We start from the raw sequence: 25627 nt of genomic DNA, 5'->3' as shown, positions 1-25627 counted from the left end.
TTTACCACTTGCACCGTGTTAGACCACTTCGATTGCAACACACTCTTTACAGCTGAACTTTACTGGCAGTGGAGAATAACAAAGGGTGTTTTCGATTTTCTGTGAGAGGTCCAATACCACCCAAACAGATTTTTGAAGATTCTTTTTTCTGCTGATGCGTGGACATCTCTGGAATTAACACTTGACATTGAAAAACGTGACGAGGCCCGGGAATCCTCGGGGTTTCCTGAGTCGCCTGCCCAAGAATGGTCTGATTGAGCAAAAAGACACTTCACCTTTCGTCTCATATGGTGTTCCTGCTCTTTAACTTACATTGTACTGTGGATGTGCGTGGCTTGCTCGATAATACACAACTTAATGGCATAACAGGTGGTAGTGTATGCTACAAAGTAGCAAGCCGTAATTTTCACTAACGTTAGCCCAAGGAGCTAACGTGATAAGGAATCATAATTTAGCTAGCCAATTCGCTAGCTATTCTTGAAGAGCTTGCAAAACAGTCCGCTTCTTCCACTTGCTTTTAGAAAAGACTTGGTATTAGCTAGCCTAGGCTAGCTAATACACTCAGGGTGTAAGGGGGACGTATCGCCGTTGCCCTGAATTCGAGACGTATCCCTGGCTCCGGCCGCCTCAAGCGGGCAGTCAGGAAGAAACTGGCCGGGAGGGGATGGCCTGGTGGGTCTTCCCGGCCTCAAGGAGCAGCGGTGTTTGACGGAGGGAGCGTGCGGATAGAAGCAACGGCGAGTCGCGGCGCGATGATGGCCGCCTCTCCATCGGTCGCTGGTTGCCTGAGCGCATCAGGTATCAGCGGCCGTAAGAGCGAGGAGATAGCAGATCTGATCGATTTGTTCTCGAAGATGCAATACAGAGCCAAGGAAATCACTCCCGGGGTAGGATAGCTCGTTTTAGCTTGTCTGTGGTTCGATCCCCCCATTTAAAGCTTGATCAGTTGTGTAAAGTGCTGTATCAGGCTACCTAAAACGCATAGGCCAAGCGTGTAAACACCTGTCTGTTGTATGAACGTAGCTCAGTTTGGCATTTAGGTTTTCATTTAGATTCGCCATAAGTGTTCGCCCAATGTTGCATTTGACAGGTAATTTGGAGATTGTTAAAGTGTATTTGAACCTCTCTTAGGTGGAAAGGATAGAGAAGCGCTGTCTGGAGCTGTTTGGCAGAGACTACAAGTACAGCATCATCCACAACACCAACGGTGATGTTTGCGGGCACTATCCCCGACAGATAGTATTTCTGGAGTACGAGTGCACCGACCCTAATAAAGACAGGTAACTAGGTCAAAGGTTCATGGATTCACTTCACAAAGTGCAGACAGAGAAAGTTAATATGTAACTTTTATGGTTGCCACTTTTGCTAATAGGAAATGACAAACGTGTGTTTTCTGGGATAATTATATCAAATTCTCTCTAGGTATATCTTAGGCCTAGTCCATAATCGGTATGCTTCAACAGAATTTTGATAAGGTTCTGAGTTTTGCCACAGACCACACTTGCTATTCCCTGTCTACGCTTAAGTAGCATACTGGGTTATTTGTGCACACACTCACACCAGTCACATCTTCCACACACTCAACTCTTCCCAGTGCAAAGTTTATTTAAGGAATTACTAGTCTTTCACATTAAATGTTTATGTGATGCCTGTTTCCCTGTTTGGCCCTGGGTTTCCAAACTCAATATGACTGTGTGCTGTAATGGAGAGCATTTATTATTCATGAAAGACCATGTTTTAAAAAGCTGGTTTCATGTGCAGAGGCAAAATACAACACAGAGCATTACTTAGGCCCCTCTGTGTAGCACACTGACACACAAATGCTCTCTGTATAGTCTTCCTGTTCATGTAATATGGTATGCAAGTAAGTGTTGGAATGGACTCATAGTGATGATGCTGTGTCTGTGTAAATCAGATGCTACGCTAGAATTTTTGTTTATTTACTCACATGACGATGTATGTGATTCAGAAACCTTTAATATTCAAGCTATGTCATCAATTTTTAATGACTTGCAGTCCATAATATTTCTGGGGATGTCCATATCCTTCATGCTTGCTCGCAGGTTTGAAACCTCTGTTCAGATTACCAAGCTGCAGGATTTGGTGAACCGCAGTAAGATGGCTCGCTGCAGAGGGAGGTTCGTGTGCCCAGTCATCCTGTACAATGGCAAGGTAAGCACACTTCTCAGGCTGCCCCTTAGCGAGCTCTAAATCACATTACCTTCACCTTTTAGTGAATTAGACAGCACTTTGAGTGGACCTGCTGCACAGTGATAGCATTCATACAGATAGTGTTGGGTCTCATGACTGTGGTCTTCGTAGTGCTAAGCTGCATCAGCAGGTCTTGGGTATCAGATGAGGATGGTCAGGGTGAAGCAGCACAGAGGTTGGATTCACTCCAGAATCCAGACGCTCCCTCTCGCGAAGCAGCTCCCTCCCACATACCTTGCTAAGCTAAGCAACGCCTTAATTCAGTTAAACTGTTTTGTTATTGTTGTTGTGAATCTGGCATCAACTGAGAGTGTCGCTCAAATGTGACCCGCATTATGTTGAACTCTGCGTGTCAGCCCTTCACAACCCACAAACAGCAGAACCTCAGATCGAAAGTTGAGCATGCTAGCAATCGAGCTAAAAGCCCAGGCTGCTAGCTCTCTTGCCAGCATTACTCTTAAGGCGTCTGGGCGTGAGCTTTATTAACATTAAACAGGCTCAGCTTTGCTAGCTGGCGTCCATTACCCAAACAAGAGAATGAATGGCATCAACCTGGCATGGTATGACCTGACAGTCCTGTGTAAATATGAGAAAAAGGCCCTGTCTTACTCTAAGCAGTCCCAAAGTTTTGTTTCCTTCAGTGCAGTTGGATCCCGTAGGAAGGCATAACAGTGCTCGACTTAACAGGGTCACTGGCCCACAGTTGTTCTGCCAGTCACCATCACGAGTCAACGCAGCTCACCTGTGATGCTAACAGGTAGCAGCTAATAATATAAGGGCGGGGGGGGGGGGGGGGGGGGGGGTGTAATGTTGGACACTGGGGCATATTGAGTCCCATTAGCTTTTACATCTTTAACAATGAGAGAGAGAGAGAGAGAGAGAGAGAGAGAGTATTACCTCAGTGCTCTCTTAGCTCTCCATCAGAGCAGCCAGGGTCGTCCCTCTCTTTCTTCATAAGACTGTGGAAGACACAATTCTTCCAAGAATACCTCCTCTCCGAGCGCTTCTGACAACCGCACACATCTATGTGCACATACCACACTCTTTCCCCTCTTCTCTCTTCTCTCTTCCCTTTCCCCTTTCCACTTCCCTCTCTTTTTTTCTTTATCTCCTCTTCCACCACTTCTCCTCCACCAAACTTCTTCTATTACTTCATATTGTATGCTCTAGTACAGTGGTTGTCAAACTTTTCACAATGAGTACCACCTCAGAGAAAAATTGACCACTATTATGACTAGCATTAAAGTAGTAGCGCAGACCAATTTAAATATATTTTTACATTGTTGATACTGTTTTTGCATTTTCAAGAAAGATAAAAACTAGTTTAAATTTAAAAAAGCATTATGTATATGTTATAATTTGAAGTGATTATTTTGTCTTCATGAAATAAAACATATTGGAGACTCCCAGAGTACCACAACAGAGAGTCCGGGTACCACAGTTTGAGAACCACTGCTCTAGAACATGTCTTGACAGATACAATGATAAGCTCCTAGCTATATCCTGCTCTGCACTGTAGCTAAACGTTAATGCTGTATTTCTGTGTAGTTTAAAAGTTTAAATGTTAAAATGCTTAATGCCATTCTATGGCTGAAGTTGTATTCCTGTAGCTTAAATTAAAAAATGCTTAAAAGTTGAGCCTAAACGTGATAAGTCACAAATGCGTGCGCCAAATGAATGAATAAATGTAATATATTTTTGTTGCAGCATGTGTGTCGCTCGTCCACTTTGGCTGGCTGGGGGGAGTTGTATGGACGCACCGGCTACAACTACATCTTCTCAGGTCAGTTTCTCCTCCATGCCAGTGATCGCGCTGGGCAGCACACAGGAAGAAGAAATGCCAGGGTCGTTAACCAATCAAATCTCTCCCCTCAGGTGGCACTGATGACACGTGGGCGGAGTCTGAGGAGGTGCCAGAGGACGAGGGTGCAAGGTGAGAGAGAGCCTCCGGTGTACTGTGGCTGCCCTTAGCAGTGGCCAGTTATGCATTAAGTCCAACTCCAGTGGGGTGTCCTACGAAGCTTGATTAGTGTCTTAGCGAGGTATGTTGCGCTCAAAGCCAGGGTATGCTGTCATACGAAAGTGGATTTGTTTAGCGTCACTGTATCACCATGGTATCTTATGCTCGCAGCCAAACCTGGTCGGGAGCAGGTTGTGTGCTAACTTATAGCTCAAATTGTGAAAAATCACCGCCCTCTGACTAATTCTTCTGACTACTGACCAATCAATTATCTTGAAAAATGATGTCATCTCACGTGTGAGAATCTACTGGAGCAGCTCCGCCTCTTCAAACATTTTGAAACTCGAAGGCGCCTTTAAATATGTTGCGCATGCAGATATATCACTACTATGCACATGCATACCATACAATATCTGATGACCATCGATTTTTTTGATGTTATAGGTAAGACACTAAAAATGACCACCATAGATTACGCTGCCACTCATAAATGCGTAAGTAAGTTGTGGGGCAGCCGTGGTGTACTGGTTAGCGCAAAGGGCTTGTAACCGGAGGGTTGCCGGTTCGATCCCCGATCAGTCCACCACGGCTGAAGTGCCCTTGAGCAAGGCACCTAACCCCTCACTGCTCCCCGAGCGCCGCTGGTTGGGCAGGCAGCTCACTGCTCTGGGTTGTGTGATTCACCTCACTGTGTGTTCACTGTGTGCTGTGTGTTCACTAATTCGGTTAAATTGGGTTAAATGCAGAGAACTGAATTTCCCTCACGGGATCAAAAAAGTATATATTCTATTCTATTCTATTCTAAGTAATCTTTTTAAAATATATGCGGTCTTGAGCATCTTCATGTTTCACCATTGGCCAAAGTCACCCAAACCTCGAGAAAGCGCACAGATCTGAGCTGAAAGCCTAGTTTGACAAATTCACCCCTGAGTGAGTTTCGTGATACCACTCAACTCTGATTGCGACTTTCGTATTTGTCGATCCAGGTTATCAAAAGAAATCCTGGTTATGTTCAGCGAGACTCGTAGTATACCCCACAAGTCTTGGTGCCTCTATTGGTATGGTGTGTTATGACATAAATGGGCCTCTCTTTGTTTGTTTGTTTATTTCATTTTTTATTTGTTTTCTTTCTTTCTTTCTTGCACTCTGTCTTTTCCCCCTTCAATTCACACTTTCATTCTTGCTTTTGTTTTGTTGTCTTTGATTTTTTCCTCTTCTGTTTCCTCCTTGTTTTCTTTCTATCTTTCTTGCACTCTGTCTTCCCCCTGACATTCACACATTCATTCACACTTTCATTCACATGTTCATTCTTGCTTTTGTTTTGTTGTCTTTGTTTTTTCCTGTTTGTTTCTTTCATTTTTTACTTGTTTTCTTCGTTTGTTTGTTTGTTTCTTTTTTTCTTTCTTTCTTTCTTGCACTCTGTCTTTCCCCCCTTAAATTCACACCGTCATTCACACTTGTATTCACACGTTCATTCTCGCTTTTTCTCCTCCTTCAGGAATGGGGACTCCCAGCTCTTTGACAAAGTGCGCGGCTCGGACATCAAGCTGCTGCGCTACCTCTCGGTGCGCTACATCTGCGACCTGATGGTGGAGAATAAGAAGGTCAAGTTTGGCCTCAAGTGAGTTAGCGCGCCGGCCGCTGCCCTCGTCCGTTAAATTCAGCTCGCTCTCATTCACTCTCCCTCACGGGTCAACAGCACTGCACTTCACCTCACACACTTGCGTAATAACTGTGGTCAGGGCAAGTGTGTGTGTGTGTGTTTGTGTGTGTGTGTGGGCAGTCAAATGTATGTGTGCATACATTTGCATTGCAAGCTATTGGTAATGCGATATGTTTATTTTTCATACTATCATTTGTAAATATGAGAGCACAATTTCCTTTGTCATGACTGTAAGAAAGAGTTCAACATATAGTAGCCCTATAATATATGTGTGTGTGTGTGTGTGTGTGTGTGTGTGCGTGTGTGCAAGGGAGTGAGCTTTAAAGTTCTTGTCGTACCTTAATGTTTATGTTGAACAGTGAACATGAGGCTCTATGATGAACTGATGCCATTAGAACCTGTTCTCATGGGGTTCTCTGATGAACTGATGCTATTGGAACCTGTTCTCATGGGGTTCTCTGCTCTGTCTCTGTGTCTCCAGCGTCACCTCCTCTGAGAAGGTGGATAAAGCCCAGCGCTATGCAGACTTTACCCTGCTCTCCGTGCCTTATCCAGGTGATGTCTCTCTCTCTGTCTGTCTGTCTCTCTGTCTGTCTCTCTCTCTCTGTGTCTCTCTGTCTCTCTCTCTCCTCTCAATCTCCCACTCCTCTCTTTTTCAGATCTCCCACCTCTCTCTCTCTTCTAGATCTCCCACCCCTCTCTTGCTCTCTCTCCTTCTCCCTGTATCTCCTCCAGGCTTGATCACATCCTTCTCTCCTACTCACACTGATATTCTTTTGTGTTTTTTTCTGTGAATGTTGAACCAGGAATACATTTCACATTTTATAAGGTGCATACATTCATTCCTGGGTGCATGATCGAGAACTGTCTTGTCTTGGGGCAGTGTGGTCGCATGGCCTTCACTGAGATGGATCTGTTTGTTTGCGCAGGATGTGAGTTCTTTAAGGAGTACAAAGATCGGGATTACACTGCGGAGGGGCTGGTGTTCAACTGGAACCAGGTAGTGTGTCGTCATCTGCCCTTCTCATCTCAAAGTATCTCCATTCAGAAGGGAGATTGGAACTCAGTAAATGCATTCATAATATGCTTATGGACATCCCCTTAAGGTATCTTCTGTTTTGCAGGACTTTGTGGATGCTCCTTTGACAATCCCTGCTTGCTTTACCAAGAATCTGAATATTGATTGGAGGGCATATCAGGTATGGGCAGAGGAGTGTATTTATTTTACTCCACAACATGTCAATATGCTTCAAATAGAAATAGGAAGATAAACATTCGTTGTTATCCAGGGTTTCTGTGTGGCCCTGTGGGGTGTCCTACGAAGCTCGATTAGTGGCTTAGCGAGGTATGTTGCGCTCAAAACCAGGGTATGCTGTCATACGACAGTGGATTTGTTTTAGCGTCGCTGTATCACCATGGTATCTTATGCTCGCAACCAAACCTGCTCGGGAGCGGGTTATGTGCTTAGTTATAGCTCAAATCGTGAAATATCACCGCCCTCTGACCAATTCTAACCAATCCATTATCTTAAACAACGAAGTTATCTCACGTGTGCTAATCTGTCATATTTTGAACAGGTTCGGCCCCGCCTCTGCAAACATTTTGAATCTCGAAGGCGCTTTTAAGTATGTTGTGCGTGCAAATATGTCACTACTGTGGACATGCATGCCATACAATATCTGATGACCATCGACTTTTTGATGTTATAGGTTAGACACTAAAAAAGACCACCCTAGATTTCGCTACCGCTCATAAATGCGGAAGTAATCGTTTTTAAACCTAGGCTGTCTTGTGCGTCTCCACGTTTCCCGATTGGTCAAAATCACCCCAACCACGAGAACGCGCACAGATCTGAGCTGAAAGCCTAGTTTGACAAATTTATCACATACCTGCTGTCGTAGGATCACTTAACTTAATACCCGAGTTGAGGCTTTGTGCAGCCTCGATATGTCTAGATAACCTAGATTTGTCTAACTTGCTTCGTAGGACACCCCACTGGTCTGTCATAATGCTGTGTCATGGCGCCCTCTGCTGGTGGAAAGGAGCATAGAAAAGACTAAATCTTTTTTGGTCTGATTTTGGAGTGATATGTATTCATATTCTATGATGTTAACCATTTTAAAAGTCAGCTGATGAATAAGTTCATTAAATGATGCATCAAAGGCAATGTGAAGTAGAAATCAATTCTGTTGCAAGATAAAAAAAAATACCCATGTAGAATTGAAAAACAGGGGTAGCTAATTTTCAATTCAGACTCCAGGTTGAAATTGTACAGAACACTTTCTGCTCTCTTTCTCTCTCTCTTTCCCTCTCTCTCTCTCTCTCCCTCTCTCTCTCTCTCTCTCTCCTATTTTTTTTCTTTCTCTGTCTCTCACTGTCCTGGGAACTGAAGTGTCAGATTGGGAAGATGGGTGTTGAATTGAGTTTTGATTGATCATGGATTGTGCAAACTTATTAATTACTAATTTGGAATGTGTAATTTAAATGATGTATTCTCTCTCTCCCTCTCTCCACCTCTCTCTGTTCCTCCCTTACTCTCTCTCTCATTCTCTTTAGTCATGGGATCTAGTTGAACAGACTCAGAACTACCTGAAGCTGCTTCTTCATATCATAAACAGTGATGGTGAGTCATTCCCTGCCCAGACACCCTGTGCCTGAAAATGCCCTGACTACAGAACATGATGTGAATGCACATTTCACTATCACTTTACTTTGTTATGCGGATGCACTGCACATTGGATTATGCGTGTTTTGAAATCAGTTGTACAAATAGTAATCATGTTAGCCTCTAACATTGCCACAGTAGACATTATGCTGTATTTTGGGTAGCGATGACTCACACTGGCTATGACTTCCCTTCCCTCCAGTCAAGAGCATAGTACATAATTCATGCATATTGGCAAAGTTTTAAAGCCCAACTGAAGTTAATTTGGTAACTAACACATCTTAAATGGAAACATTGGTCCATAACACAATGCTCCCCCATTCCACATGGTGGCTTCACTTACAAGATATTATGCCCTTTATGCACTTTCCCTATCATTGCTCTACATCTACAAAAGTAACCCATATTGAACCACAAAGACATCAATAATATTCCTCAGTGAAGGGCCATGTGAATGTATGCAAGTGCGTGCATGCTGGTTTATGCAGTTGTGTTGGTTGTCTGTCTCGTCTCCTGTGTTGATGTGGTTTGTGGTGGTTTGTTGTAGATGAGAGTGGTCTGCTGGTGCACTGCATATCCGGATGGGACCGGACGCCTCTCTTCGTGTCCCTCCTGCGCCTCTCCCTCTGGGCGGTACGTCCGCACTGCTCTGCGTGTCACTTCCTCTGTCACCCCCTTGTTCGTAGGTCTCCCCTCATGGTGCCACTCACAGGCACAGTGCAGCAATAGGCCCTCAGTGAAAGTGGGTTTGATAAAGGATAGGGATGACCTATTGAGAAACTCTGGCTTATATTGATGCCCATGTATGACATAGCAATTTAACAGATAACAAATGCTGATACCAGTATCTTTTTTCTTTCTTTGTGTATGCTTAGTTTCTGTAGTTAATTATACTGTTTAGTTGAAGGGGCACACAAAATATCCATTAGAAATAACTTAATCATTTTCTACTAATAGTTTATTGCTATAGAAGTTTTGAGGTTTGGCCCAATGAATATAGCTTGCAATGCAGAGTGCAAAGTTTTCAATGGGGGGGTGCTTTTGTGATGTAAGGGATGTTAGGTTGTCATTGTTTAATAATCACCGCCTGCCCAGGCACTAAGCAATCAGACAGCTGTCAAGCCTCCGTCATGCTCTACATGCTGGAGATGGCACTTAGATGTATTTTTCATTACCATTGTAGAGTGTTTGCTACATTGTTTACAGCGTAACATCAAGTGGGAGTAGTGCCAGAGCAGGGGGACTCCTGAAACATGCATGTGGAGGGCCGCGGTGGGTGGGGCGGGGCGAGTGTGGCGCCAGGGTCAGGCGCCCTGCTGCTCTCAGGGCCAGTGAATGATGGATGAGTGACAGTGCTGCTTCATGTGTGCCCCTCTCGTCTCCCCTCGGCAGGACGGGGCTGTACACGCCACTCTGGAGCCCAGCGAGATCCTGTATCTGACCATCGCCTACGACTGGTTCCTCTTCGGGTAAGAAAGAGCTACCTTCCCCCCCCCCCCCGCCCCTTCCACGCAAACGCACTCATGCACGCACGCACACGCATTCAATAGATGTGTGAGATGGAGAGAACGTTTTCGACCGAAGATGAGCCAGGCCACGTTAATTAAAGGAGGGTGACGTGGCGTAGGAGTGAGGCAGGACAGGATACTGAGGAGTCGCTTGTGTCTGATTTGACAAAAAACAGCTTGACAAGAAAGTTTCTTCCAATGTGTGTGTGTGTGTTTGTGTGTAATACCTACATGTGTGTCTTGAGTTTTTACCAGTAGACGGCAGGTTTTGGACAGCCCAGCAGGGACTACGTCTTACAAATTGTCTGGGAGCGCCCAGCCGTTGGCAGGTCCGCAGTAATATCCGTGGTCAACCATGAACACGCTGACGGCTTTCAGGGGCGCCAAGATGAAGAGAACAATCAGTGAAGAAAAGGGTCTGTGTAGTGAGGGAGGGAGAGAGAGAGAGACGGAGAAGGAGAGAGAGAGAGACAGAAAGAGAGAGAGAGAGAGAGCAAAAGAGAGAGCAGAGAGATCGCATACAGGATAAGGAGAGAGAAAGAGAGATAGCACAGAGGAAGAGGGAGAGTGAGATAGATGGCACAGAGGAAAACGGAGACAGATAGATGGCACAGAGAGAGGGAGAGAGTGAGCGTGCAGAGGGAGCGAGAGAGAGAGAGAGGCAGATAGCACAGAGAAAGAGACTGAGCTAGAGGGAGATGGCAGGGTGTTAGTAAGGCAGTGCAAAGAGAGAGAGAGTAAAAAGGAGGGAGGGAGGGTGGGATGAGATGGCAGTGATGAGGGGAAAAGAAGAGATGGGGGCCAGGGAGAGGAGTGGGCTCTCCTCAGGGGAATCCTCCCTTTCATAATTACAGCTGTGTATCTTTCTAACTTTAACTCATCAAACAGAGATCACCCTTCCAGAGCGGCCCAGTAATTACGCTGCCAGAATCGTGGCCAAACTCCCGGGACTACAACCAGCGGGGAGGGGAGGGGGAGGACATGAGGGGGAGAAACTTAGGGGAAATATATAGGAATGATTTTCACACCGACCTGAATTGCCTTGGTAGAAAATAAGCAGAACATCCATCATTGTTCTATGAATGGTGGCGAATAATGCTTGTGGCTGAGCTTAATTATTGATCTAAGGCTTTTTTTGTTGTTTCCGTCATCACATGAATGCAGAAGGATTCTGCTTGTTTGTTTAGATTAAGGGCAACCTTTTTGGGATGTCAGGGCAGACGCCTGTTCCCCACTCTGCTCATTGGCTGGAAGCTTGTTCCTGAAGAGACAATAGGTAGCAGTATTAAATTCAGAGGGCCAGGTGATGGCAAAGATTTTTCATTTAGCTAACCTAGTGCCCTCTAGACACTCATGTAGTGGGACAAATGAAATCATGGAAATCTACGCTTGTCCTAGAGGACCTCTCCTTGGTTAGCAGCATTGCACTATTTGCATGGGTTGAAGATCCTTTTAAGAGTTGTTTTATGGAGATATGCTGTAGTAGAGCCTTCTAGATTCTTGATTGTAATATATGATGATTAACGTTGACTTTAGTTTTCTGATGTATGATGTTTGTCATAGGCTGGTGATTGATTCTAAGCAGGTAATATATGGGTATGAGGTAGCCTACTGATTGTAAAGGGCAATTGAGTGAGGCCCTCCAGTCTGTGATTGCAGAGTTCATAATGTCCTTTCTCTTCACTCTGTTTCAGTCACATGCTGCCTGATCGTCTCTCTAAAGGGGAGGAGGTGAGTAGAAGGCATTCTGGAACTAGAACATTCTAGAACTAATTCAATTCCTGCATGAGTTCTTAATTCAACATCTTTCAAGACACCTCACAGCATTTGTGGTGTCTAGACTGTATGATGAGCTACTGTTAGACGTCACCATAGCGATGACCTCCAGCCGGTCAGTTTGACCTGTGGCTTTTCACCTGTCTTTTGGAATGTGCGTGTTGGATGGGTCCTAGGGGGCAGTGTTTCATAATTTATCGAGGCACGCCGTGAGGAAAAATATGAGTGTGTTTTATTCATGTGTTTCTCTTTCTCTCTCTTTGTCTGGTTCTTTCTCCCCCTCGTCACCTTTCCTCGGCAGATTTTCTTTTTTTGCTTCAATTTTTTGAAGCACATTGTCTCTGAGAAGTTCTCGGCTGTAAGAAAACAGAGGTAGGTGCCGTTTGGATTGGCCCATGCTGTCACATTGCATTCACAACACATCACATTCCAGTGGCTAAGTCACAAAATAAAATCTCACAAATATCATGCAGCCTCCTCCAGACTTCCATAATATTATCTACAGCTTGTTGGTGTGTGTGCATATGTGAAGTTATCATATGCATGCTATAAACATTCTAGAGGAGATAGTAATTGTAAGCCAGGCTCTAGTGAACTTGTCTGGTGTACTTGTATTAAAGCCCTGTCTTCCTGAAGGGCTTGAAGATTCCTAGATATGTCAGAGCTTTGCTTTTGCCCTCTCTGCGTCTTGTCAGTAAGAATATTTAGATCACACACCGAGTTAAGCTCCGTGCCTTCCTCTTGGTTCAGAAAACATGGTCTATGAGAGGGATGCTTTAGGAAGGGTCACCACACACACACACACACACACACACACACACACACACACACACACACACACACACAAACTCACTTACTGCAGAGTGTGAAGAATTCATGAGGGAGGACATGTCTTTCTTGTTAGTGGCCACCATGGTTCTGGAGTGTGGTTTTCAGCGCTAGCTAAAGGCTGAGATCAAAGGAGCCTTGTGCTTATGGCCGCCGCAGAGTGCAACAGTCTCATGTCCCACGGCGCCCAGTAGGGGTGGGAACATTATTATTTAGATCATGGCTCTGTTTTAAATGTCTCCCTCCCTGCATTTTTATTCCTTAATATCTTCTAACTCACTCTTTCTCTCTCTCCCTCTCCCCCTCCTCTCCTCAACCGCTATGGATTCTGCGTCTCTGTCTGGCTCCTGGGCAACGTCTTTGCTTTGGCAGAAGGAAAAACTCTCACTTCAAAGACACTGATTTCACAGTGGACGACCTCTGCCAACTCAGTAAGTGCCGTTTGTGGCTTCTCTGTGTATACTGTTGTGTTGCCCTGCACCTTGAAGGAATTGAGAAGAGCCAGGAGTTGGCATGTTCTGATGGGTGTCAAACTTACTAGGGTTGCGCAGCTCACATTCCATTCTCGCCTGGCAGAGTAGCTAGACTCCTAAATCATGCGGATCACCAGCAGAAAAAGAGACTATTTAATTGCATGAGGATTCTGAACTTAATGCCTACCAGGAAATCTGCACCAACAAAGCAGCTGCTAGCTTGAGTATCTGACAAAACAGGCCACAAAAGGTGACTCTATCCCAGGGTCTTTGACTAACTTAAGCAGATGTCCAGACAGGCCTTCGGTCATTCATCAGCTGTTGGCTCCCAACTTCAGAGAGGACAGGAGAGGATGAGCGAGTGGCCATACATGTTGGATGTGAGCGTGCCCAGAGGCGCTCTCCCTCACTGCCTACTCTCCTTCACCTCTCTCTGTCTGCTGTCTGACCCCCCCCCCCCCCCCCCACCTCCCCTTCCCCAATGCACCATCTCCGTTTGTTCTGTCCAGAGTCCAGAGATCGGGGCAGTGCCACCAGCCTCAGCAGTGATTTCTCCCTCATCACGGAGGACTCGCCGGCCGCTGCGGCCGCTGCTGCCCCGGGCTCCAGTCTGACCAACGAGGCCGTGGACGTATTCTACACTGCTCCGCCCAGCAGCGGGTAAGTGCCCTAGTTGCCCCCCCCCCTCCCAACCCCCCCCCCCCCCCCCCTACACACACACACACACACACACACACACACACACACACACACACACACAGATACACTCACATATATACACACATATACAGTATGTACGCATACACACACACACACACACACACAGGTGTGGTCACTGTAGCCTACCTGTGTGGTTACTACAGTGCTGAAAGATAGTTGTGCTGTCTGAATGAATGGCCCATTTAAAGGCTTATTTGGGCAGGAGTGGCCTGTCTGTCCTTGACGCTCTTGTCCTGTTTATGCTCTTCTCCAGTGTTGGCCAGCCGTGCTGCTGCTGGGTAGTGTGTGGCACGGGCAGCCTGTTCATCTGTGTCTGTCTGTCTGTCTGTCTGTCCTCAGGAGGAGAGCCATGATGTCGTCACCTCAGACGGTGGTCTGGAACCGCCCGCACCCGCTAGAGGAGCGGCTACCTCATCCACTCTCGGAGGGCAAGTCCTCCAGCTCCTCCTCCTCCAACCAATCAGAACAGGGCTTCACTCGCACCGGGAGCAGCCCATTGGCTGTGCCAGGAAGAAGGTCAGTCGGCGCACATGCTCAAAGTTTGGGGGGTTGACTTGGCCTGACATTGAAACTGTTCAAGTGCGCGGCTCAATTGAAATGCATGAGGTCAATTGCATCGTCATCGTCTTGCACATTTTAATTACCTTGTTGCTTTCAAATTGCAACATCCAATTTTTAAGGAAGACACACTTTAGCAGTCTCTAGCTGTCCTGACTTGTGATTCATCTCTTTTCGTCTTCATGTCTTTTCGCATTGATGTGAGCATGGATGTGAACTCGACTGGAAATCACTAACCAAAATAGGCACCAGAGGGGCACCGCTACCGTCTTTGGTTGCCATAGCGATGCCAAATTGCAAGGTGGCCTGAGGGGTAGTTCTTGCATCCTCCTCTGGTTTTTCTCCACATTTCATTCTAATCCAGAAGAAGAGTTGAATTGTTTGGCATGAGTTTATCCGGGCATCTCTCTGTGTGTGTGTGTGTGTGTGTGTGTGTGTGTGTGTGCTGGGGTGCATGTGTGTCTTTCTCTTTCTGTATGTATACCTAGGTCTTTGTTCACCTATGTGTGGCATGTGATTGGTTGTGTGTGTGTGTGTCACAAATCACACTATTTCATTACCAGAGCGGAAGAGGCCTAGGCTGTGTGTTTGTCTTTGTCTTCCTTGCTTGTTGAGGCCTGTGTGTGTGTGTGTGTGTGTGTGTGTGTGTGTGTGTGTGTGTGTGTGTGTGTGTGTGTGTGTGTGTGTGTGTGTGTGTGTGTGTGTGTGTGTGTGTGTGTGTGTGTGTGTGTGTGTGTGTGTGTGTGTGTGTGTGTGTGTGTGTGTGTGTGTGTGTGTGTGTGTGTGTGTGTGTGTGTGTGTGTGTGTGTGTGTGTGTGTGTGTGTGTGTGTGTGTGTGTGTTCCTTGCCTGTTGAGAGTGTGGGTGGTGGTGGGATGTTAATTTGCGACTTGGGATAAGCTGAGCTGTAGTGCAATAGAATTTCTTGGTGTTATGCTTTTGTAAGAAGATGTTTGTCTGTGTGCATTTGTGTTTGTACCTTTTCTTTTGTGGTGAGGGCTCAGCGCCTCCTGTTCTGTGTGTGTGTGTGTGTGTGTGTGTGCGTGCGTTCAAACAGCTCACTTAGGGGCTGCGTTTTGTGTGTGCGTGTATACGTGTGTGTGTGCGTACACGCGCGCTCTTGCATCGCGGCAGGAAAGCTGTGAAATATGACTAACCATCTTTCACTCGTCGCAATTTGATGTTGATTATCCCGCGGCACTCCAAGCCATTATCGCTATGGAGTGAAGCTTAATGGCTCCATCTGCATAACGCTTGCGTGGCAGTCTAGTCTCCTGAAGGGCCAGACAGGCTCAGCGTGGTGCTGCCGCTGCTGCTGGTGCTGGTGCTGGTGATGAGGCTGAGGCTGAGGCTGGTGATGAGGCCGGTGTTAGTATGTGGGGTCCACGTCCATCTCCGAGGTTGAAGCCCCTAAGCTGACCTCCCTGCCCTGCTGCTGCTTTGCCTGAGTGCGACTGCCCCCCCACGCCCGTGACCTCTCCCTCAACCTTGACCCTTGGGTGTCTGCTCTTTCTTTTTTTTCCTCCTTCTGTTCCTTTCTCCCCCCCCCCCCCCCCCCCCCTCCTGTGACCTCGGTCACCCTCTCACCTTCCACACAATCTGGGCTCATTATACGATTTTTCTTGCTTTCTCTTTCTATCTTTACCTGTCTCTGTCTCTATCTCCGTCTCTCCATCTTTACCTGTCTCTGTCTCTATCTCTCTCTCTTCTTTACCTGTCTGTCTCTCTATCTTTACCTGTATCTTTCTGTCGGCTATCCTCATCTTTTCCTTGCTCACTTCCATTTCTTTTTGATTCCTCTTGTCTTTCTCTATATCTCTTGTCTTTCTTTCTTTCTTTCTGTATTACTTTCTATCCCTCTCTCTCTCTGCCCACCCCCTCTCTATCTTTCACCATCTCTCTCTTTCTTTTACACCCCTCCTCTTTCTCTCTTCCCCACCCTCCTTTCTCTCTCTCTCTTTCCCTCTCCCTCTCCATTTTTCTTTCCATCTCTCTCTTTCTCTCTGCCTCTCTCTCCCTCTCTCTGTCTTTCTTTCTTTCTGTATCCCTCTCTTTCTCTCTATTCTTGTCTTTTTCTCCATCTCTGTCTCTCTCCCTGTCTCTCCATCCCTCTTTCCCTCCATTTCTCTCTCTCCCTCTCTCTTTTCTCTCTCAATCTCTCTCTCAATCTCTCCATCTTTCTCTCTCTCTCCCTCTCTCTCTCTCTCTCTCTCTCTCTCTCTCTCTCTCTCTCTCTCTCTCTCTCTCTCTCTCTCTCTCTCTCTCTCTCTCTCCCCCTGGCTGTCCCTGCCCACGTGGTCTGCTCTGTCCCTGTCCCTGGCTCTGTCTCTGAGCAGGTCTATGGCGGAGTACGCGCGCTCCGGCTCGTCCCTCTCCACCGACTACGGCAGCTGGCAGATCGTGTCGGGCTGTGGTAGCATCCACGACCACGGCCCCCTCCATGCCGAGTCGCCTCTGCCCTTCAGCTTCCAGGACGAGGGACCCAGCAGCCGCATGTGAGTCTCTAAAGCCCTCCACATGCCCCCTCCACCCATCCCGTACGCCACTAACCACCTTTAACCTCTGACCCCTAACCCACCCCCACCCATCCCACCCTGACCTCTGACCTCTGACCCCGGCCCTCCTCCCTCGCCCCAGCTCCGCACCCAGCAGCACAGGCATGGAGGCAGTGAGGGGGCCATTCTGGAGCATGCAAGGGGACATATTTCACTCTGCGTCCATTCTTTCTCTCTCTCTCTTTATCTGTCTATCTATCTGTGTGTGTGTGTGTGTGTGTGTGTGTGTGTGTGTGTGTGTAGGCCTGTCACGATAACAAATTTTGCTGGACGATAAATTGTCCCAGAAATTATTGCGATAAACGATAATATTGCCGTTCTGAGATCATTTTTATCTAATATAATGATAATGGCATAATAATGCAGGTACACCTTTTCAAAGATCAATAACTTGTATTTCTAAAGAATAAGGAACTGGAATGGGAAGACATTTTTAAATATCCACAATAAATGAACAAAACAACCAAAAACAATAAATAGAAATACAATGGACTCTCAGTCTCTACTAACACTCTGTTTAAGGGCCAGCAAATTAAAACATGACATGCAACAGGGGGCGTGTAGAGTGACAGTTGCTAAGCCTTATGCACGGAACTAAATGTCATCATAGCTGATCAATTAGGCCTACGCAGTCAGCTAAACATTTGAAACTTGCGCAAAACGGCATGAACCCAGCATCTGCACGTCACATAAAACACAAATTGAAGCAATAAGTTGGTCAGCGGATAATCCTACTGCAAAGCCTTTTCACAGGTATGCTACGTTTATGACATATAATAACGTTGATTACGAACACATTTCACCACAGCTGACAATTAGCTTACGACATTTTAACCGGAGCTGCCGGCTGTTTTGGCTGATTCTTGAGCTCTCAGCGGAGTGCAGACTTTGCGGAGTGTGTCTTTATCAGATGATGAAAGAACGTAGCTTATAAGCATGATTTTCTGAACTGCATTATCACTGTTTTTACCCCCATACCTGTCAAGCTACAACAGAAAGCCTCTTCAGTGTGCTTAGGCCAATCGCCAAAGCCTCGTCTAGCCTGTTAATCAAATGAATGTAAGAAAGTAAAGTTGTCCGTCATGTTATTGAAAGATACATGTCTGACAAGTGACTGACATGAGGGTTCACTCCTCGTTAGGCTGCGCTAAAGGAACCGAGAGGGGTCGCCGTGGTTATCCTCTCTTTCGTAGAGAGAGAGAGAGAGACGAGAAAAACAATCAAGCATGAAAGTGGAAATTATCGCGGCCGGAAAAGTTATCGAGCTCATTTTTTTTATCGTGCGATTTATTGATTTATTGAATATCGCGACAGGCCTATGTGTGTGTGTGTGTGTGTGTGTGTGTGTGTGTGTGTGTGTGTGTGTGTGTGTGTGTGTGTGTGTGTGTGTGTGTGTGTGTGTGTGTGTGTGTGTGTGTGTGTGTGTGTGTGTGTGTGTGTGTGTGTGTGTGTGTGTGTGTGTGTGTGTGTGTGTGTGTGTGTGTGTGTGTGTGTGTGTGTGTGCGTGTATGCGTGTATGTGTGTATGTGTGTGTGTGTGTGTGTGTGTGTGTGTGTGTGCGTGCGTGTGTGTGTGCGTGCGTGTGTGTGCGCGCCCGCACAACAAGTGTAATATCTGTCTGTGTCTGTCTGTGTGTCTGTGTGCACAAGCACCAATGTCTGTTTGTGTGGCTGTTGTATTTGTTTGATCAGTTGGTGTTTCACAAAGTTTGCAGTTGTTATGTGATTGCTGTGTGGATATGTGTGTTTGAATAGCAGTTTGTATGGATGGATGTTTGTTTGTTTGATTGTTTTTATTGTGAATGTTGGACAACTGTTGGTGGGTTGAAAAGAGATTTTATTGTACGAGCATGAATACCAAAAGCAGTAAAATACATTATATTAGACACAAAATAATAATACTCTTCAAGTACTCCCTTTTCAGATACTAATTTAAAAAGGTCATTATTCAGACTAAATGTTTATATTTTACATGAATTGACAGCCCAGGGTATTGAATTGTTAATTTTAAAGGCTAAATGGTTGATGTATGGGGAAGCTGTCTCTCTCTCTGTCTCACACACACACAAACTTTCCCTCTTGCACACAAACACTGTCTCTCTGGTGGTGAGAAATGAATTGGTAGCTAACCAGAGGCCTTGGACTCTTGAGGCGGATTATAAATGGCAGGCTGTTTTGCGCCTTCCTCTTCATATTTCTGATGTCTGCCGTTGGAGGAATTTCCCTTTCTGCTCGATCTGGCTGCTAAATCGAGTGTGTCTGGAAAAGTGAGTGTGTGGCTGGTCTGTGCAAATAGGAGCCATCCATCTTTATTAACGACACCGAAGGAGAGAGGGGGAACAGGCGGGGAAGCTCAGAGTCTGAAGAAAACGCTGCTAAATTGTTTCATTGTCAGTAGCCACCATGTCCCTGCGATGCAGGGGGAAGCGTCATCCACCTGCCCACATTAAAGCGCTGTTGTTCTGGGTTCTCATTCCCCTCCATTCTGATCGTCTCGCTCGTCTCCCCCATCTCTCTTTGGTAACCTCTCTCTTCCCTCTCTCGTTCTCTCTTCCTTCCCTCTCTGGTAATCTCTCGCTTCCTTCCCTCTCCTCTCTTTTCCCCCTCTCTCTTCTCTCTCCCTCTCTTACCTCTCTGTCCATCGATCCCTCTCACGCCTTCACACACTGAGCCCTCTCATATCTGGCCCCACACCTCTCACCATCTATCACTCTTTCTCTACCTCCCCCCCTCTCTCTCCTTACCTCCCTGTCTAAAACCCTCTCACTGTCTCTCATATCTCTCTCTCTCCCTCTCTAACTCAAGCTTTCTTGCTCACACTCTCTCTCTCTCCATCTGTAACTCCCTAACTCTCATTCCGTAGGCCCTCCTCTAACTCACTCTCTCCCTCCCTCTCTAACTAGCTCCCCTTCCCTCTCTAACTCCCTCTTTCTCTCTCCATCTGCAACTCTCTCCTCCTCCCTCTCCCCCTCCCTCCCTCCCTCCCTGTCTAACTTGCTGTCTCTGTCTCCGTGTCTCCCTGCAGTGAGTACGTGCCAGAGAGGCAGGCTCGTCTGGAGGCGGTGAGGGAGGTGTTCCTGGCGGCGTACAGCTCCACGGTGGGGCTCAAGTCCACGGCCCCCAGCCCGTCGGGCGCCATCTCAGGGCTCCTGGAGCAGTTTGCCCGCGGCGTGGGTCTCCGCGGCACCAACAGCATCGTCTAAGCGCCGACCCCACCCCACTGTTAAACTTATCCTGTCTGGGCCTCTACCATAGCACCTCAGCACCTCAACCCCTCCACTCTCCAAAACCTGTACCTCCTTACCCCCCCCCCTCCTTTCACACACCTCTCATAATACCTCTACTGATCCCGGTGTCCCTCGTACAGCCCTCATTGTTCATCCCTCATGTACACAACATTGTTTGTGTACATGCATACGAATCTCCTTTACCCTAGCAACTCAAGCACCTCAAACCTACACACCCCAAAGCCCATGACCCCCCCCTGACATTTTCTTCTATCTGGCCTACTGTAGCAGTCCTGTCCCCCTCTTCCCCCCCCCTTCTCCTGCTCCTCACCGGATGGACATGGGCTGTCTGTGTGTAAGACAGTGGAGTGACTCAAAGACTGTTGAAGGAGAACATACTCAAATGCTGGTTTGTTAAAATCTATTGGAAGACAAAAAAGAGAGGAAAAAGTGCCAAACTTTAAACACAGGGGCTGTAGTTCTTTATTCTTTTATTTTATGTTATGATTTTATTTTTTTATGTTATTTTAAAATGTGCTACCCCTATTTTTTTAAGTTGAGGTTGATCCAGCTCCTTTTTTTCTGTTTCCTTTGTGTCCGTGTTACACATTTCTATTTGAAGCACAGAGCTGGCATGTGGATGTTTGGGAGGGGGGGACATTTGGGCTTTTGAAAAAACAGCAATCACATCCAGCCAGAGTATCAAAAAGGGAAGCTCTTTTCTGTCTCAGCACTATACTTCCTCTGATATTAAAAGAACAAGAAATGAACAAGAAAAATCTACATAGCATTACCAGAAGAATAGCATGATGCTCTTACCTGATAACCTTGATACAATGCCTTTGTCTTGTCTCAAAACTGTCCTGATCGTTTGACAGTGCCCCATCACTAAGCTGCACATATATGACATCATAGATTTCGATGCGAATATCAAAGTTTACCGTCCCACTTTTTGAACGGTTTATCCCACAGTTTGCTTTCATTTGTTTGGCATTCTGTGATCTTAGTGACCCAAGGGTGTCAGGCTGCTGGCTTTTCTAATACTAATGGTTTAGTGTAGAGAACACTGTTCAACAAGGGCAGCATTTGAAAATGTTTTCTTCCCTTCTAAGGAAACGGTTTGAGATTTTACATTTTAAGGGATGGGAAAATCTCAAAAGCTGCTATTGGGACATTAGATCATGCCCTTGAGTAGGGTATCATTGCAGCTGATCTATCTCTGCAGATCTTACTTGACTGTCGCCTTTCATATCAGTGCAATGATGAAAGAAGTTTATGATGTGGATGTCCGAGTAAGAGGTTGGCCAAGAAATTTGAATGTGGGCCTATGTAGATGTAGATGTTTTGTTTTGTTGTTTCAAAATGGTCACGTTCTTAGAACATTTCTAACATGCTTTGAAGATCAGCATGTGTTAAGGAATGGAGGGACGGGTACAGAAAGACGCTCATGATGTATGTCTTTTCCAGTCTGATCTGTCTGAAGTCTGACCTTTTTCATAGTTCAGCTGTGAAACATTTTGCTGCTCTTGTCTTGCCTTTGGTTCCTCAGGTCTTCAAGCAGAGAAGTATTTTGCTAGCCAACCTGCAAAACCCCCTTGCCTCTGCGGTGCTTGTAGTCTCTCAGTGACTGATTGGACACCTCTGACTCCGTGTGTATGTTGGTGCTCTTGATGTATTACACACTGATACATTCAAAAAAGCACAATTTCAGATTATTCAGTCACATTATATCAACTTTCAGGTTTAGTTCACATGGACATGCTAGATTATTGGCCATTTGGTTTTGCTTTTCTGCTGATGTGTTCATGTTGACGGATTTATCTGTTAGAAATAGAAAGTCCAGAGCAAGCACTTGCCTTGTGTGGTGGGGACGGGGAGAGCCATTTTAGATCGGCGGTGTTGGCAGTTGAAGCACATTGGTTGCCTTGACAACAGGTTTGTTCTAGTTGGCCTATTTCTATTACTGAAACCATTTCTAGCAGGACACTACAGGTGGTGATCAGGTTCCTCAGCTATAAGTGTCCGTTTGATTTTTTATACACCATAGCACTGACCCCTGGTCATTTGGCCATACAACTACAAGGAAATAATGCTAATTTGTTTTTTCTTGGTGTGATGCAAGAGGCATAAATGAGGGTTATGAGCTGTCTGCTACTTTCAGAAACATGGCTGACTTGAGGACAGCAGTACATCAAGTACAACAAGTCATCTTTATGAATTTTCATACGATAATGCCAAACTGTTTCTAACAGCTTCTTTACCTCAGGAAAATTTGTTGTGCCTTTTCCTTTAGTAAAGCTAACACTTATTACTTATGGCAGACAGCAACTGCTTTTCTACCACATGAGGTTGTTCTTACAATGCTTAGCTGAGCAAATAGACATTTGAAATATAATTTGTCACATGGTCATTCTTCTTCTTTTTTACCTTAGCTAAATCTCTACTTGCCATTCATTTAATATTGACAAGAAGAAAAATGGTTCAGTCATCAGGGTGATCCAGAAAGGTGTGTGTGTGCGCTTGATTGGTTATGACTTTGTGAAAGGAATCCTGTTGTCTGTGTTTGTTGTTTTTGACTTCTCTAGTTTCACCTTAGGGAACATTTTATTTTTGGTTCCTATCCAAAGTGAGTCCGGAAGTAAATGTTTCATGTTCCCAACACGATCCATATACTATCTGGAACGAAGGGAACCTGGAACTTACAGTGATTATCCATCTGATCCACATCTATGTGATATGTCAATCAAGACAGTGAGTTGTCTACCTTAATCTCAGGATGAATCTAAAATGCCAAGTGTTCTATCCTTTCCCCTCAACCTGTCAATATTCCGCTTTAATTTAGTTAGAACACAATTTTTCAATCCTCATATATTTGTGTGTTTTGGCATATACCAGATCCTTCCAAGTCTTCAATACCAGAAAGCCCAATGAAATCTTGCTGGCTTTATTTGAAGAAAAAAAAAAAGAAGCATATTGTTAAGGGGGAAAGGAATGGAGTTTTATTGGTGACAGAACTTTTGATTGACATACTTAAACTGTCAAGGTGAATGAAGTAAATGGGCTCCTTTGAACTGCAGGGACTGCGGTTATGCGACGACGTGACTTGTATCAATTTTGCACGTGCTTCTCACGTTACTTACCACAACTTTAGAAATCATGACAAAGTTGCAGTTACTTCTTAGATGGACGTGTACCTGCCCCCACCCCCATTCACTTTTAATCTTATTTTTTGTTCTATTCAGTGAAATGCTGCATTGCACTCATTGTCCTTACAAGACTATTTTTAAGATTTTGTTTTCCTTTGTATAGTTGATTTTAATTTTAATTTTATCAATTCTTTATTTGAATATTTTCTTTTAATTGTTGCCAGAGATGTGTAGCCTAGGCTGCAGCAAAGAGTATGTGATTTTTTTTTCAGGTGGATGTTCTCCATTAAAGAGACAAAAATGAAAAGCAACATTTGTTTTGTGGATCTCTTGTTAAAAGCTCTAAAATGTGATGATTGGTTTTCTGACAACTGGTTAAAGGTACACTCCATGTATTTGGTGTCATCAGCCAATCCCTTCCACCATAAATGCTCGCTTTTCTGAGCACAAACAGAACAGTGAGCTGGAAAAATAGGAGATATGCTATTAACTCTACAACCCCTTTTAAAGGTGTAGCCTATAAACCTACAACTGTGTAGCCTGTGTTTCTTAGAATAATTGAGGAAAACACAGTAGACCCTAGGAGCCCCTCTTTCAGAACAGAGATTAGGCTATTTATTTGGGAAGTAGCCTAGCCTATACCCTGTTAATTATGTCTTGGACTTGTAGCCTAAATTGTAATCCACAAGCAGTCTGTAAACCAGATTTGTATTGTAGGCTATTCTAATTCTTCTAAATGGCTCGTTTTGTTTGATCAACTAGATAGGCTACTTGTCAGCCTATAAAGTAAAACACCATGTTGAGTTTTTTATGTCTAGTGTAGCCTAATCCGCCCTACTGTCTGAACTAAGTTCAGAGCTCGAGGGACCGCAAAAAAAAGAATGAGTGATCAAGAGCTTTTCTTTGATTCTGACACCACCTGCCGATAGGGCCAGCGTATAGCGGGGGAAGACACTGAATTGGTGCCGTTCGTCTAGAAAAGGCGCGCTACACGCGCCCGCTACGATGTCTGAACTCGCCCCGCGCGCAAGACGCGACACATGGAACGCCTCGAGAGCCGAGAAACAGACCGCCCAGGTACTCCGCTCGCGCTCCAAACTCTTCTGAGGGCGTGATTTACAGACAGTCATCAGTGTCGCTGTTTTCATTTTAATTAAAAAGCCGTTTACACGAAACCTGATCGAGTAGCTGTGGATGAATAAGTGAAAACTTACGACAACTGTGACAGATAAAGCCAGAGTGCAGGATGGCTTCAATTGGGGAATTCGACCCTCTTCACTCCACCGTACCAGCAACTAAGATTGAAGTTACTGTTTCTTGCAGGTAAGCTCTACATTCTGTTTTGTTCATCATGTAGTTGGCCATACGTTGCATAGAATGTTAAAACAGTAGAATGACAGGTTCACAGTACGTATGTAAAGATTGTTTATCCACGTTTCAGTCAGTGGAGCATAGCGTATCCCTGGAATGCTGGATATCGGCAGTTTCTTATCGATTTGCTCTTGTAAAAAAACATATCTGTTTTTAAGTCCATATAGGCTACTGACACACTCCCTTAGCTGTTTGGGAGTGGAGAGTATTTTTGGTGCGCTGCCATCCCTCGCAATAAATTTGCATGAGGTGTAGGTGTGAAGAAGTGAGAAGGGGCACTTGCAACGGAGCCTGTGGAGTCAGCGAGAGCTTCCAGCGCGCCTTACAAACCGCCGTTTCTTTGTGCTGAGGTGAATTAGCTCTGTAGGCTATTACATAAACAAAGTGCGGAGGTCTAGTCATTCACCTGGCAAATCGTAACATATCAGCAGAGCAGAAGTTCGTCCGGAAATGATGCGTTTGTGATTCAGTGCAGTTTCTTGTGTTAAAAATAAATAAATAAAAATGAAGGGGTTGTCAACTGTTTTGCGGGTTTTGGGCATTAGTCAGAATTACTCTATGTAATACATCAATTCTTTCGAATTATTGTATGTTATAATTCATAAATGTCTCCCTTCTCACAACAGTAGGCTATTGCCTATAAACCTGGATCATAAAGTTTCTACTTTGATCCAGTGTATGTGGCCATAGTGATGAGTGATCACTACACAATGGGGCTATAGGCCTGTACTAACATGGGATTGATATCCCAGCCTACCCTGTCCTTGCAATGTGCTTCTTTCGTCCAGTAATGACCGTGCAATGGATCAAAACACACCTGGCATTCCGTTGTGTTGCTAGTGTGCCGTGACCCGCAACATACGTGGCAGGTCCTCAGAGAGGTCACAGCAAGGGGCATTGACACCCCTGACAGATTGAGGCCGGCGGATTCTCCCCAGAAACTAACCATGGCAACACAAATTCAGATG

The 25627-nt window shown here is 45.4% G+C and overlaps 2 protein-coding genes across 3 annotated transcripts in view; both read left to right on the top strand.

Moving 5' to 3' along the window:
- Positions 1-23599, top strand: mtmr14 (myotubularin related protein 14). Of its 2 annotated transcripts, XM_062544592.1 has the most exons (19): positions 1-887; positions 1132-1280; positions 2064-2172; positions 3919-3994; positions 4087-4144; positions 5670-5792; positions 6316-6389; positions 6764-6834; positions 6959-7033; positions 8391-8457; positions 9047-9132; positions 9892-9968; positions 11702-11738; positions 12085-12155; positions 12984-13042; positions 13594-13744; positions 14144-14320; positions 16698-16856; positions 19941-23599. In XM_062544592.1, the coding sequence occupies exons 1-19, from the start codon at positions 753-755 to the stop codon at positions 20116-20118; spliced, it is 1932 nt and encodes a 643-aa protein (XP_062400576.1). In that variant the 5' UTR covers positions 1-752; the 3' UTR covers positions 20119-23599. The 2 variants fall into 2 exon arrangements, with proteins under 2 accessions (XP_062400576.1, XP_062400578.1); XM_062544594.1 differs by lacking the exon at positions 16698-16856.
- Positions 23600-24534: 935 nt separating this feature from the next.
- LOC134091881 (copine-9-like) overlaps positions 24535-25627 on the top strand; it is a 72435-nt gene continuing 71342 nt past the window's right edge. The window contains exon 1 of the mRNA XM_062544590.1: positions 24535-24611. Within this exon, the coding sequence (XP_062400574.1) occupies positions 24535-24611 (77 nt within the window). The remainder of the gene's footprint in view (positions 24612-25627) is intronic.

This window comes from Sardina pilchardus, chromosome 9 (assembly GCF_963854185.1).
Source record: "Sardina pilchardus chromosome 9, fSarPil1.1, whole genome shotgun sequence".
NCBI lineage: Eukaryota > Metazoa > Chordata > Actinopteri > Clupeiformes > Clupeidae > Sardina > Sardina pilchardus.
This window is presented reverse-complemented; position numbering and strand designations above follow the sequence as displayed.